We start from the raw sequence: 16,333 nt of genomic DNA on the forward strand, positions 1-16,333 counted from the left end.
TGCAAACTGCTCGGTACATAATTACCAAGTTTTCGGTACATGTATTTCAGACAACCGAATTTCGGGAAAAATTATGCGGAATACGTCAATAATTATGAGAATAGCGGAAAATTCGGTTATTTAGATCAAAGTGATGATTTTTTCCGCAAAAACATTACCGAACTGAAAATCCGAAAATAAGTGTGTACATAATTCGAAATTGGAGTTTTATAAAATGTTTGGTATGAACAGGCGTTAAGGTGAAATTCAGTGCCAAAATAAGGCCATTCAAACCATTTTCATCAAGCGAAAACGACATTAGATTCAAATGATAGGTCTTGTGATTCCATCGTCTGCTGGTAATGAAATTCTGATCCGACATACAGTTCTGGAATAACTGGGTGCTTGGTACCAAAATTGAAAATAGTGTGTTATCAATATTCTTTGAAAAGGTAGAACCGATTCTAAATAATGATCTTATAGATCCATTTGTTTCAATTGAATTTTGTCCGAATTCAGCTTCCAGTTTTGGGCTTACAGAGTTTTTAACATATCATTGGAAAGTATCAGAAATAGCAGTTTAAGCCTTCAAAACGGAACTCACATCGATTGCTCAAAGAACAGGATTTTCACAAATAAAAGATGAGATTCAAAAGAAAGGTTTAAGTTTTTCTTTTATTTCTATTCAATTTTTCCTGATTCCGGCTTCCAATTCCGGAGATACAGGATTATAAGTGCTTACAATTTGAAACCAGTTTTATGTATTATGTATTATTGTTGTGATTAGACATTGACATATTTGACTATAAGTGTGTAGTTACTTGCTGATATTAAAATCAAATAGATGCTGAACATTATGGAAACATTGTCAGAAAGCATCCAAAATCGCTTTTTCGGCGTTTTCCATCGATTTGGCCAATGTATTGGTCGATATGGCGGCGATTTCACGTCGGATGTTGCCTTTGAGTTGAACTATGGTTCTTGGGTTATCAGCGTATACCATCGATTTCAAATAGCCCAACAAAAAAACCTGTTGGGGTCAGATCGGGTGATCTCGATTGTATTTTGTTTCAATTATAAAGGTTTTAACCTTAAAACTATTATTTTTTTTTGCAAATTTTTTGGTCTTGCTAATTGATGGCCATACAAACTTACGTAGACTGCGCCGGTTTGCGGATTCGGGTTCAGAAGCAGAAATAGAAAACTCCAAGAAGAAACTCTCATCGATTTGTCAGAGATAGTTAAACCAGTTTTCAATAACTAAAATTCAAATGAAAGGGCTTGTCTGCGATTCGGAAATAAAAACAAAAGCTTTTCAGTGAATTGTTAGGCCAATGCATTTATTCCAGTGTTTTCCAACTTTTTGATCCTGCCGGAAATGTAATTTTTCTGAAATATTTGCTAAATACACATAATGCAAAACACATAATTACGCGAGGGAGTCGAATTAGGCGAATAAAGTGGACGGGGAAGAAATTTCCACCTTAAATCGTTGATTTTAGTCTTTGTTGCAATTCTCTTGTGTACATTTATTTGACAACACGATTTTTCTACTCGCTACATGGGAGGCCGTTTCGCGGTGATATCGGCCTTCAATTGTCCCAATAATGCGCACTTGTTCGTGTTAATGCAAGAAAACTTTTCCGTGGTAGTGCAAGAAACGCACTTTATCGTGGTAGTACAAGAGTAATCGAGTAGGCGGCAATAGTGTTTCCAGATTTGCTATACGTTGGACACACTACTGCCACCTACTCGATTATTCGCCGCGATCATCCGGAACGATAACAAAATCATCCTGCCTGTTACAGAAATATTCAAACTACAACAATTTAAACACTTATCGCACGGTTTCCTCAAGTGTTAAAGGTAACTTTTTTTCCATTTCGCATAAATTACACGAGAATTCGATCGGAATAAAACAAAAATAAATTCGTCATTTTAACCAACAGCTAGGACAGGACCTGACAATTGTTAATCCACTTTTAGGACCAATTTCGGACCAGCTCGTGATTGGTTGAAATTGACATTAGTAAGTACAAGTTGTTGAAATCAATATTAGTGCAGGGTAGTAGAAAAAGTGTTGTCAGTATCGTCGGTAACAATGTAGCTTGATATTGAATATTTTATTTTTCGGGTCATATTTTCAAAATTATTAATTTAAATAGGATTTAAGTTCAATTTGTTCTTAAGTCCTGTCAATGCGGAAAGTATACGAGTACATTTAACAATCACTGGATGATACAAAGACAAAGCCTGAAATCACGAAGTGTGATATGGACGAGAATATTGATTATGTTGGTTGAGAATAGCACCGAATCTTTGGATACTTATGTATGTTATTATTTTTCTCAAATAGAATATGTTGAATACTTTAGTTAATAAAGCTGCAAGAATTAATTACCCAAAATTGAGTGTTTTAGAAAAATTTTATTAAGCTGTTTCAACTAAACGTTTTCTTCAAAACAAACATCTGATTAAAATGAATCCGTGCCGATTGTGGTGACATCTGCAAGTGTTCGCCACGCTGAATGAGCAAACCCTCTCAGCAGACCGTTCAATTTTGTTGATTTTTGAGCGCTTGTTGAACGACATATTGCACGAAATATTCGTTCAATTTGCTGGAACGGTTTGTTGTTGTTTTTTCTCTTGCAAAAATAGTGTGAAAATTAAGTGTTACCTTTACATAGAAAGAAAATTTGTTGTTATTCTACGTGAAGTAGAAGTATTGTGCAGGTATGTATTGTTAGTTTAAACAAATAAGTGGAGAAAACTTCAGAAATCATTCGGTTCAACGGTCTGTTTTAAAATCGGCAAACGAAGGACCCGTGTTGGCCTCCCGTTGAACGATTGATTGGACTTTCATTGGACCAATGATCCAACGTATTGGACCAATGAAGGACCACCGTTGAACGTTTTTTTCTAAGTGGGAATTTTACACACAGTTCATATGTGAGCCTGTATATCTTTTGCTCTCTCTACTGATTTCTGGTTGTAGGAACACTAACTCAAAGACTGAATTGATTTCGCAGCAACTATCAATCAAACTAAGAAATCGTATCTATAGATTTTTCGATTTTTATTTCAATAATTTTTCATTAAAAAGATATAATAACTTTACATTGTTGCTTGTTTTTGTTTATTTTTTAGTATGTTTTTCTTCATATTTTCCATATTTTACGTTTAGCTGTAATCGTGTGTATGTGGTGGGTGTTTTTTTTTTAATAGCTTGTTGTTGTAGGTGAATGAAACTATGTTATGCGTTAAGAACCCCTTTAAATGCTTTTATTTTTTTGCATATTGTGGTTTGCCTGTTAAGCGACGCTACCCTGCGACCTGCTAAGTAAAACTCTATCTGATTCCTTTGCCTTAACTGGATTTTTTTTAAGTAGTGTAGCTGTTGCATGTTCTATACGGGAGCATAATAATCTGCTTTATCTCTACTGTAGTTTAAATGTAACAATCAGTTTCACTGTTTAATGTTTTTTCGAGCTGTCATTACTATATGTATACTTTCCAGTTTGTAACACATTTTCAGCTATTTAAACACGTTTTATTTCAGCGGTAAATGTAGAAATAACATAAAATAGTTCTATTAATTTAGCCACAATTAATTTTATATACCACTTGTAATAAATGTTATTTTCGGTAGCATCCTCAATATAATCCAAACAACTCATTATTTCACTAAAATAAAGTTCTCCTTCTCAATAGATTACTTCGTTTATTTTAAAAATATTTACTAAGTTCATATAAAACTATTCAGCCTAAGCTCAAAAAGTAAGGATACCACGGTGTGGTATTCTATTGTTTTCTCTCATTTTTGCTGTGTGTTTTTACTATCGTTTAGTTATTCGTTCATTACAGTTATTCTATGTGTTACATAAACAGATTCATCAACTTTATTAAATTGTTTCTTTGCAGTATTCGATATATGAACACGTTACCCAAGCAAAAACTGATATCTGGTAAAATATAAACATATGAAGGAACAGTTTAATTTATATTTGTCGATCACGAATAATTAAGTCGTTACTAATAAATAAATAGTGAAAATAGGAGAACAACAATGAGTGACTGAATTTTTATCTGACTTAAAGTGGAAACAGTTAACTATACACCAATTGCCATGAAGTATGCCTTAACGTCATCTTAATTCTTGGTAGAAAACGAGACGGAAGCGAACGTTGCAAATGAACAGAATCAGGTCAACACATTCAGAATGCCAGGGTGCACTATTAATAACATTCAATTATAGCTTTGTTTTTGTTTTGTTTGATGTTTTTTCTTGTGTTTCTTATTCCGCCCACTTTCTGTTTTCGCTAGGTGTTATTAATACGAGGCTCAACTTGTAATGTATTTGTTTTGTCAATTTTTCCTATCAATTTTCTCCAATATGCTTTTAATAATACCTTTAACAACTGTTTTTTATTTGCAAACTAAATAGTTTTGCCTCTGAGATTCGTTCACATGCTCGAGTCAGCTTCTCTGGACACCATATAATGACGACCACTTGGAGGCGTGCAGGAGACAACACGTTGTGCTCCATGCTGTGACCGGGTTTGAATCCTTTCCAGAATGACGGACCACTTGAAACCAAGCGGGTCTACCACCTGAAAACGAACAACCCCCGGTCGTGTGACACTCATTTGCTCAAATCTAAGATTTTTTTTTATTAAAGACGAAGTACCTAATTACACGATCAAGTTTATTTGTTTACTTTTTTATGCATCCGATTTTGCATCCTAAATTTAAATTACATCAAATTATATTTTTTTTATTTGTTTTATTTCCACTCTTAATTCTGCTCATTTGTTAAGTCAATTTTACTTTTTACAGTAAGGTCATGAACATGTCTTTACTTGGGCATTTTTTTATGTTTATTTTTTGTTGGGCAGTGAGTGTAAGAATAGAAAGAGGCCCTTAAACGTGTTTCTGATTCAGATGATTTTTTGACTGCTTGTTTGCACTAGTTATTAATTATCTCTCTCTCTCTAGTTAGCAACTATTCACCTGCTAGATCAATTGTTACTCCTATAAGATTCGTGTATTAGCCGTTGCTTTGTTGATATTTCGCGAAGATACATTTGTGATTTTTACTTCTTCATATTATAATGTATTGACATTTTGCAATATGAAACTGAGAAACAAACTATTCATTTTATATGTATATCCGATTTCGCCCGCATCACAAATATATCGATATTCTTTTACGGCTAGCATGTTGTTGACTTTTATTTTGCTAAATCACTATAAAAGCTTGACATCATTTTGTGGGAATTATACAAAAACAAAACTATATTTTCTCATCCTACTTTCGAGCTTGCCGATCTTTACACCGATTTGTTTTTTTTGGTTTTGTTTAAATTCTCACGTTTGTACACAGTTCTGGATTCGAAAACAAACTGATTCAGCGTTTTCAAACCACCTCTAAAATACTTCCGAAACGAGTACACCTGCCATCGCTAGCCTTATTTATTTAGAAGAATTCGTCAACGTCCGTCTGACCGTCAGTTTGCATGTCAAAGTGTATTTATATTCTTTGCAGTAGTTTCTATTCAGCTTCTCAGTCAATGGTTCCATCATATCATTCCAAACACTGTTTCTCTGAAATATTCTGTCATTGTTTGTCTGAGCTAATCGTTTTGATTAGTAATTCGTTATGGTTTTGGGATATTTTGTTTCGCGATTTTTGTTATGAGTATACACTTAAGAGCTGTACATGTGTCAATTGGTTTTGTGTATTAATTAGTTATTTATTTATTATTTCCGTCCTAAACGAGATGATGTTTCGCGCTTTTTTTCTCTTAGTTCTTGTTTAGTGTCTACGTTGTTTAATTTATGTTTTAATTTAAATTAATTATTGATCGCACCTAAATTTGTTTTCATGCTTTGTAGAGTTCACTTTTCCGATTTTTTACTCCTTCTTTATGACACATTCACATTCTTAAATTACGCTCAATCAATATTCATCAATTAATAATCGTTTAAATGTATCTGCTCCCCATGTTGTTAATTGCAGTCATTGTTCTTTCTGCTGCGGGAGTGTCTCGGTAATTCTTCTGCTGCTTTTGTTGTTCGATTTTCTGTTTGCCCAGGTTTTGTGTTGTTTCGCCTGCACCTTTACTCATCTTCTACGACCTGCTTTGCTCTTGCCAGCTGCTATTAGGGACGATGGCCGCGACTCTTAGTCAACCATCAGCTCGAAGTGGACGGACCCTCTTCGGTCCGCTCGGTCGAAATGGATGTTGCGAGCCCAGGCTTTGCATTCGATGTTGATGAGAACACCAGCTGCAACGGAAGCAATTAGGTTATACACGAACATTACCTAACCTCACAAAATGAACAGGATGAACGTCATTTCAAAGCTACCAGTAGATTGTTTTACTGTCACTGCTAACCTCAATTTATTTGACAACTCAGCAGTACTGTTTACATACTAACAAGGCAACTTGGTTTAGCATAAGACAGACAAAAGGCAAAGTAAGGAGTGTATCAAAAATAAGCTATCCACATACATTTATGTTGTACGCATGTATTTGTGATGGTTTTTTATGCTCAGATCACAGCAAGCTGTGCGTTTGGCTATCAGCTTTCGTTTGTTTACTTGTTTGTGCGGTTGAAATTCTGCGTTATCAAAATGTCGCGTATTGAAAAGGTAGTGAAAATTAAGATTCTGGATAAATGGCTAAGTGATATTACTATGCAAAAATTAGAGAAGCGGCTTTGAATTCATCATTCCAGTGTTAAAACCATCATTAATAAGTTTGGGGAACACTATTCTTTGGATGAGCTAACAGGAAGAGGCAGAAAACCCGGCTCTTCCAACCCGAAACTGGACAAGAAAGTCGTATCTCTAATCATGAAGAACAAATCAATGTCAATACGTGATTTGGCCAAAAAAGCAGGAACGAGTGTCGGAATGATCCAGCGAATCAAGAGGCGAAATCACCTGAAGACCTACAAGAAGCAGAAAATCTCGAAACAAAGTGTAGAACAAAAGAAGCGAGCAGCAACAAGGGCCCGGAAATTGTATTCGCGTCTTTTGCAGTGTCCGGATGCATGCGTTTTAATGGACGATGAGACTTATGTAAACGAGGACTCAAAAACCCTTCCAGGTCCACAATACTTTAATGTCGTCGTTGGGGAGGATGTGAGCTATGCGGACAGGTCGATTCAAGTGAAGAAATTCGGTCGAAAGGTACTGGTATGGCAAGCAATATGTTCCTGTGGTTTGAAGTCAACCAATTTTTACACTACCGGAACTATAAATGCAGAAACCTATCGATCTGAGTGTCTCCAGAAGAGATTGCTGCCTTTATATAAGAAGCATAGTACACCTCCACTGTTTTGACCGGATTTAGCGTCGGCTCACTATGCCAAAACCACTATCAATTGGCTTGCGGAAAAGGGTATAAATTTCGTTGGGAAAAATATCAATCCATCAAATTGCCCTCAGCTTCGACCCGTTACTGGGCAATCGTGAAGAGCGTCTTCAAGAAGACTGGTAAGGCAGCTGGGAACATGCAGGAGTTCAAAAAAATTTGGGCTCAAGCGTCCAAAAAATGCGATGCAACACTTGTCCGGAACTTGATGAAGAGCGTTCGATCAAAAGTTCGAAAATTCGTGAAGGAATAACTTAAATTTCATCCGGTTTTCATTATGCTCAAGTTTAACCTCGTACAATAAAGGATCAATTTTTAGTTTGAATAAAATATCTTTTTTTATCATAATTCGAAAGAAAAATGTGTGGATAGCTTATTTTCAATACAATCCTTACATGGAGACAGCACTGCTGAAATGTCAACAATAAACGCTTGTTCATTTTTGATGTCATGATAAAAAACCTAATTTGGTTTTGCATGAAAACGACATAACCTTACAAAATAAACTGAATGAACATCGTTTGACAGCTATCAGTGGTTTGTTTGCATGTTCATTCCGTTCCATGTTAGTCTTGTGTCATTCCGTTGTGTTTCTTGTCATTCCAGTTTAAACAAACCACCGATAGCTGTCAAAGATGAATTTGGCTTACGTGTCAAATAATAACCTCACAAAATTCGGTGAATGAACATCATTTTAAGCTGACGGTGGCTTGTTTACAGGTTCATTCTAATTTGTATTATTATTGTATTTGAGGTTAGCAGTAACAGTAAAAAACCTAATACGTGTTAATGAAAATGTAAACAAACCACCCGTACATGCCAAACATGAACTTTATTCATTACGAGTTCATTCGAGATGTCATCTTGTGAAACCTAATAGGTTTAAGCGAGTGTCAATGAAATATACAATCAATTCTTACTTTTGGGGCTCTCGAAGTGCACCGCGACAATCGGTGGCAGGTAGCCATCAATGTTCTTGAATGGGAAATAATATCCGGGGAATCCTCGACGCGGAATGTAATTTATTGGGCCGATGTGTTCGTTGTCGGCGGGGTTTTCACCGGCGCATGATACCCAAACAATGTTGGCCTGCAATGAGAGGAAATCAGTCGCTGGAGCACACCCGGGCCAATCGAAGGTTTCTAACTTACGTTTTTGTCACCACGGCCAAGCTCCGATCCGATATGTTCTTTGAGATCGTCAGGCATGCTTTCCGGCAGATGTTCGGTGGTGTTATACATATCAGGGATCCAATTAAAGATCTTGAATTTAAGAACAACGTTAACTGAGCAAATGTTTTTTAACACCCCCGGAGAAAACTTACTTTGTTCAGTTTCAGGAATATGCAAGGGCTCTTCTTCTTGAAGTTGAATCGGTTCGCCTTAGTACAGGGACCCCATTCATTCATTGGAACTTTGCAGACCTTACCGGTTGGCGGTTGGCTATCGAACGAGCAATCAACGCGATTGTCCTCTTCAGTTAGGTATGCTATTGGAAAAATGAAGATATTTGAACCATTCTTCTGCAATGTCATATTGAAAAAAGCACAGATACATACGTTCCAGAAACTCGTCAATCTGTTTGGTCCAAGCTTCAATGTTTCCTTTGTCGGATGATTTATACCAAATCAGTGTACTCTCTACATTATCTTCCTTGGGCATAGGCCGGAAGCCCAGACCTGCAAATAGAAGTTCGAGTTCAGATACTACGCCATCGATTGGAATGATTTATTAACGATACTTTTAATTAGAATCAAATTCATGTGCTTTCGTAATTGTTGCAAAAACTAATAATTCGAGCAAAATGATACTTAAATTCCTGTTTTTTGCAAGGAAGTATAGGAAATTAAAATCAGAGATATACAAAATAAAAATTCTGGCACCGCTTGAATTTGTATTTGTATGCGAGTGACGGCACACTAAAATTTCAATCAGTTTGCTATAATTTCAATCAATTTTCACCAAGGATTGATGGTAAATTTCTTACATTCTATGCAAAATGTAAGCCTTAATTCCCTAATAAAAAAGTTAGCTACACTGCTTCAATGCTTGTTAAAAAAGCAGTTCTCCGGAAAAATAATAGTTGCTAATCAAATGTGTTAGTGGAAGTAAGTTGGAACCGAAATAACTTTTTTCGAGCAGTTTTCAGAAAAACGGAAAAGTTTTAGACTAAGATTTTCGCTTTTCTGGAATTACAATTCTAAGCAGAATGAACTGATTTGTTTGTTTTTTATTGATTAAAATCAGGAAAAAAAGCGTGGGTATTTGATTTTTCGCACACATTGTTGACATTACTCATACGCTTGCAAAGAGTCTTGTTTTTTTAATAATGAAAATAGATTTTGACCCATTGTTATGTCATGTTAAAACTTTTGTCAAGATATCTGAAATTTGTTTTCGACAGACCATGTGTAAAGCAGTTTGCGGTGGGATGGATCAACTATGATCCTAGCCTGTCGATAAGACAACACAAACAAAAAAAACGAAGTTTTCATAGAATAAAATCAATCTCATCTCATCTATTAATGATAGCTTTAATATTTACACTTACTGATATTTACACCTACCTGGATTCGACCCTATTAGTGACTCGGTGAGCTGGTATTTGGGCATTTTCATATCGAGCGTCTGCCAAAACACCGCCAGCATGGCTACGAAAAATCCGATCAGTATCGCATAGAAGACGAAGTAGAATAAGAGAATTTTCGCTGTAAATAAAGGTGAAGAAAGCAAAGATTAATGGGTTTCAATTTGTCAGGAAATTAGAAGAAAAATCATAACCGGTATCTGGAGGCCACTTGTGATGCTGCCTATTTGATGTGGAACTATTCAATTGAATGAAAACAGCTGCATTTTCACAGAAAACATGACAACAAACAATGAATGATATATTGAAGAATCCAACCAACTCTTTTTGCGATCGCTGCGCTGCACGAGTGGCGAGCTTTGAACTAAGCGATGGTGATAATTTTCAGATTTTGCTTAAAGATTCGAAAAAAATGCAGGGTTTTTATTTTTTTTTTCTTATGAATCGAATACTAACATACAAAAACGTGAGAAAATTTGGTAAAAAATCGATCATTAAAGATTCAGTAACATCCCGTGGTATGTTTGATTGATATTTATGGAGAAATCGTAACATGAAATACCAAATTCGAAGAAGTGAGGTTGGGTACTGTTTTCATATCTGGGATATTCTTTGTTTTTTGGGTTGGATTTTGAGATTCATTGATAAATTATGATCAAAAGTTTTATGACTAGTTTATTTACTCATGTTTTATCACCTAAATCAAATCTGTATGTGAACTGAAAATTTCAAATTTCATCCGAGATTGTCAAGAGTATAGGACAATTTGAAATCATATGTTTGATGACAACACGTGAATAATCGTTTTTCTTACCCATATTTGTGAGGTTTTGCCATCTGCATTCTTTCAAACTCAAGTAAATTGAAAAAATCGTCAAAAATTTTTCTTAATGCATGGGATATGTCAAAACAATCACCATAACTCTATCTCGTGGTGACCACGCTGATTGGATTGTTCAATAAACAATTAAGAACAGTATTTTACAATGCAAGAACATAACAAAAGGTAACGAGTCAAGTTAGTTGCTAGCCATAGTAACGAGAAGCATCATCGTTATTCGACAGGAACCGAAACTTTCATGGATAAAATGGAATTTAGCAAAGACCTGGGAATGAAAAGACGCATTAGACGGAAATGCCATCAAAATTGCACATATCGAAGAGATTGAACTAATCCATTCTTTTAAGAACCAGGTAATCGATACCAAAGAACTGATTATGGATTTTTTTCCATTGAAATTTCGACCTTGAAATAATCAATTCAATTTGTTGTTTTGTTATAATTTTCTCCCATTACTTTCATTTTCATTTAGCGCAACGTGATGCTAATATTTAATTGAAATAGATGTAATTCCTGCAACCAGCATTATTATTGAAATTATCACATACAAACTTATTTTCGGATTTTCAGTTCGGTACTGTTTTTGCGGAAAAAATCATCACTTTGAGCTAAAGAACCGAATTGTCCGCTATTCTTATAAAAATTGACGTATTCCGCATAATTTTTTCCCGAAACTCTGTTGTCGAAGAGGTTGCACTTTGAAATAATTCGGTAAATTTGACAGAAATAGTACGGAACGATCAGCAGTTTATCAACTTTCAACGAATCGTTTGGTAAAAATTACCGAGTTCCATTGATATACGGGAATACCTAGCACGCCATTTTGTATTTTAGTTGAATTTTAGCAAAGTGAGTAAATTGGAGCTTTGAGCAAATTCAATGTCTGGATGCATTCAGTAAGTAATATAATTCTTTCTACAACATTTTATCTTAACAATAAATGGATGCAATCACTTGTTTTTTTTTCTGTCGGAAGTCAGTTTTCGGTTATGTAGAAAGGCTTGGACGACATGTCTCTTTACATATCCGCAATCACTATTAATATAAATATAAATTATATTTAAATTTATATTACATCTGTGTTATTTCAGGTTGATGACCCGTTTCCCGAAATAAATCCAGATTTTCGAATGTAATTTATAAAACTGGTGGTGAAGCTATTTGTTGGCGCGATCACTGTAAAAGCCACCTTGCAGATAATCTGTTTGGAATCGGAACGATTACAACAACTGGGGAATGTTTTCGACGAAGTTTGGATTTAATTTTATAGAAAAATGTTTATATAATAAATAAATAACAAAATGCATTTGAATTTCAATTGTTTCGGTGTGTGTTTTCCGAAATTTCAAACATTGAAGTAAATATTCAATATCAATTTCATACTGTTCTGAACTGTACGAATAACTGAACTAATTGGTTGTTTTTGAGAACACGTTCGGTTATCTTCCCGTGCTGACAAAACAATACAATATTACCGAACCCTCATCACAAATTACTGATCAGTATAGTGAAAAATGACAGTTCGAACAAACTTCAGTTTTACGGAACGTTCGTCAATAAATAAATTACTGAACTGATTGCGGTTCGTTCAGCTGAGAAAAAGTCGGTAAAAATATTACTGAGTTCGATAAAAATAATTAAGTGTGTACACGGAGAACCCGCAGATCACAAAATTGCAATATTGCAATTGTTGTTTCACGCCCTGGTTGTTTCAACTAAAATGTTGTTGATTTAACTAACATATCTGTTGATTTTGACATAACCATTCAGGTAACCGAAAATGTTGTATTCAAATGCTGTCACTTGGCGGAGAACGAAGACAGCAAAACGCAGAACAAAAAACCTCTTCATTTCACCAGAAGCGGTTCATATTGAAAATTTTCAATGGTAAATGAACGTCATTTATGTTAGTTACGTTGTGGTCGTTTTATGTAAGTGAAAGTATGCAGAAGAATATATCAGTTAATTGCAAAACAAGTTTTCCATGTTTTAAATAGATATTCCTACAGTATAAATGATTTTATTTCATCTGAGAGTAATGTATTCTAGGACAGTTCATGTCAATGTTATTAAAACCGCTTAACGCTTAATAATTTGCTCCCAAAGTGAAGTGGCACTATTTGTATTTTCTTGAAAGTGTATCTGTAGCATTAGGTTTACCTGGGAGCCATTCTGCAAGTGAAGAAAAATTTTCCAAATTCCCTGTGACCATTTTTCTGGTGAGTTTCCTTTTGAGAATTGTAATCTTTTGGTGCATTTCTATATCCTTTGTGATTTTAGTGATAAAGATATAAGCAGTTAATTAGGTAAAATTTCGTTGTTCAAGCAGTGAACGATTAGCTGCCCCCGAAGAGGCTAACAGTAAAAAATATTCATTGCAATTGGCGTCTTAAGTTAAAATAACTGAATAATTGGTAGAAAGAACTGAGACATTTTTTTGCTTTCATGCATACAAGTAACGTTGCTGGGATTGTGTCTTTGCTCAATTGCACGAGTGACACCTCATTGAAACGTTTCATTGTTCGCTCAGGGTGCTAGGCATTGCTCAACTGAAACGTTTCATTACTTGTTTGTGGGGCGATTCTTTGTTGGGTGTCGTTGCTAAGCTGCCAGCACCATAAATCAAAAATGACAGATTAGTTAAAACAATAGCCGATTAGTTGTACCAAACTTTAATCAATCAAAATCAGGAAAACAACTAATATTTTAGTTGTTTTGCGATCGCTGGCTTTTCCGTGTAGTTCTTTCTTTGCTAACTGGTGGATATTGTGCTAGGTGGGTTAGGTTACTGAGCCAGTTTATTATGCAATTCACAATACAAAAGTCCTCTCGTATAATTACTAACTAAATAACGTATAATTAATAACTAAATTCCCATTCCGCTCTCAACTAAGCAAAGACATTAAACAACTAAACACCGAATTTTTTCCGTTGAAGTGCGTAATTTCTCATAAATGAATGCATTCCTGATTTCGCTATCTGCTAATTAAATCTGAAATTAATTTGGAAATGTATAATGAAGATGAGTATTTTTTCGTTTAGGGCTTTGAAACCAAATGAAAATATCGGAAGTAGTACAACCTGCTGGCATGTGCCTGGCCCATTTCCCTCCAGACGCCTGGAAGGGTCTGAAAAAAAAAATGTTTTGCCGGAATATTGGCAGAATTCCGGCAAGAGTCTGGAAACAATGCAACAATCGTTTCCGGCAGAGAATTTCGCCTAGCGGTTATTACGGGTCTAATTTTGCCGGATTTTAGCCATACAAGACTGCCCACATTATCAGATCCGAATTAATTCCTAATAGGCAAGAAATTTTCAGTCGGAATTCCATGTGGAAATCATAAGGGATTTCGAATGAATTCCAACTCTAGTGCAACAACCGATTCCGAATGAATTTCGTCTCCAACCGACTGGTTCGGAAATTTATCGGAATTGATTGAGAAGATGCGGAATGAACTGTCAAACTTTATATGATTGATAAATTTAAATTTAATCTTCATTTTTTCCGGATATACAGAACTAGTAAATAACTAGTTATCTTAGAATTTCAGCATACACCGGCACTCAGTAGCCGAGTGCAAATTACACTCGGATCGTGTGAAGTTCTTTGCAAGTGGAATATTGCATCATTTGGAAAATTAAGAAGTTATGAATTATGTCACCTGTGAAATTCACATTTTTTTCTGTACAGAATCATCCATTCCTCTAGCTGGTGTGTAATGAAATGGCGTAAATCACCAAACTTTTCACTAACACATTTATAAAAGGAGCGAAAACTCAATGACATTAATAATGTCACTGTTAATCGGATTGATCGAGCACCCAACTCAGGCGAAAACTCTAACACTGAAAAGTTGAACAGTCGAGTAAGAATTCATTTCTCATTCCGTCATTTCGATAATTAGGTTTTTTACCGTCACTGCTAACCTCAATCGGATGAACACGTTTTGACAGTTCAGCGGTACTGTTTGTAAACAGACATTTTTTTGTTTGTTTGTTGACGAAATGGATGAGACCTTTTACGGTGCATATCACCTAAATAGAGTATTAAAACATTTGTTCACGATTGGATACGGTTTGATTTTGAGATTTATTAAATAAAAGTGACTTGTTGCAAAGAGTATAGACGATTGTTTAAGATGTGTACTTCGATTTTTGTTTAAGCTTGTTTGTGAACAGTACCGCTGAATTGTCAAGAATAAATCTTTGTTCATTTGTGACGTCACGATAAAAAATCTAATGTGGGACACTTCGGCCTAACTTCGGCACATTCCCACATTATCGAAATGACGGGATGCGCAATAAATTCTTACTCGACTGCATGTTTTTTGAATGCTCGATCGGTTCAGTGCTAGAATTTTCGCCTGAATTGGCTGCTCGATCAACCCGATTGACAGTGACATTATAAATGTCATTGAATATTCGCTCATTTTATGAATGTGTTAGTGTAAAATTTAGGCGACTTAAGCCATTTCATTACAGTCCAGCTAGAGGAATGGATGATGCTGACTAATGTAGGTCGTTTTATTAATTTCCTGCGAATTTCAACCGTTTATGTTGGAATTCTAAGAAGAACTGGTTATTTACTAGTTATGTGTATCCGAAAAACATTAAGATTTAAATGTGTATATTCAGCTATGTAATATTTTCATTTCAATTTAAACTGAAAATCAGCACGAAAACATGCAAAATTGGGAAAGAAGAAGAAGACAAATTGACAATTCAGTCCGCATCTTCTCACTCAATTCCGACAGATTTCCGAAACAACCGGTTATAGGCGAAATTCATTCGGAATCGGTTGTTGCACTGGAGTTGGAATTGATTCGGAATTCCACATGATTTCCACATGGAATTCCGAATGAAAATTTCTCGCCGATTCGGAATTGATTCGGAATCGATTCGGATCTGATAATGTGGGGTTTTCGACAAATTTTTATTTCTGATTTCTCTTTTACTTCACAGGTCAAGACGGTTAAATATTTGAGGGTTGTTTCGTAAATTTCTCCGAATGTCGGTATTGAATGATGAAGAAGTCAGTAGAATTATGACAGATCGAAATTCCGTGTAACTCTACCGATCATTCAGCAAATGAAACTTTTACTGAACTGATTACTGAATGTTCAGCTGTTTAGAAGGCAGTAAAATTTCACCGACGTCCGTAAAAATGATTTGGAACTTAACGGAATAAATAAAAAAGTATTTTTCGATGTATCGAACGAAAAGGATTATGAAATTCTGCTTTATCGGCGTTAATATCTTATTTCGTATTTTTGTTGAATATCCTATTACGATTTAAAATATGCTCGAAATGAGACCCTGTCAGCTTGGAGTGAAATAACAATCAGTTCAACAACGCCATCGCACGGCATCACATTCAACACATCATGTCAGTTGTATGGGTGTGTAGTGCTGCTATTTTGGCGCGCACGAATTTGACATTTCTCCTGTCAATTAAAATACGTCGATGATGTTTGTGCGTCATTTCATATTACGACAGTGGTAATTACGATTCTCTTTTCGCTGTTCAGCTTGCTCTGCACTGATC

At 35.4% G+C, this 16,333-nt stretch overlaps 1 protein-coding gene across 4 annotated transcripts in view; it reads right to left on the minus strand.

Annotated features, from left to right (window-relative positions):
- Positions 1-3,031: 3,031 nt before the first annotated feature.
- Positions 3,032-16,333, minus strand: part of LOC131430580 (sodium/potassium-transporting ATPase subunit beta-2) — a 64,537-nt gene continuing 51,235 nt past the window's right edge. For all 4 annotated transcript variants that reach the window (XM_058595658.1, XM_058595655.1, XM_058595656.1 and 1 more), the window contains 6 exons: positions 9,928-10,068; positions 8,920-9,039; positions 8,686-8,849; positions 8,513-8,623; positions 8,282-8,450; positions 3,032-6,267 (listed from right to left, as the gene is read on the minus strand). In XM_058595658.1, the coding sequence (XP_058451641.1) occupies positions 6,164-6,267; positions 8,282-8,450; positions 8,513-8,623; positions 8,686-8,849; positions 8,920-9,039; positions 9,928-10,068 (809 nt within the window). In that variant the 3' untranslated portion in view covers positions 3,032-6,163. The remainder of the gene's footprint in view (positions 6,268-8,281; positions 8,451-8,512; positions 8,624-8,685; positions 8,850-8,919; positions 9,040-9,927; positions 10,069-16,333) is intronic.

The sequence above is a fragment of the Malaya genurostris genome, chromosome 2, assembly GCF_030247185.1.
Source record: "Malaya genurostris strain Urasoe2022 chromosome 2, Malgen_1.1, whole genome shotgun sequence".
Lineage (NCBI taxonomy): Eukaryota > Metazoa > Arthropoda > Insecta > Diptera > Culicidae > Malaya > Malaya genurostris.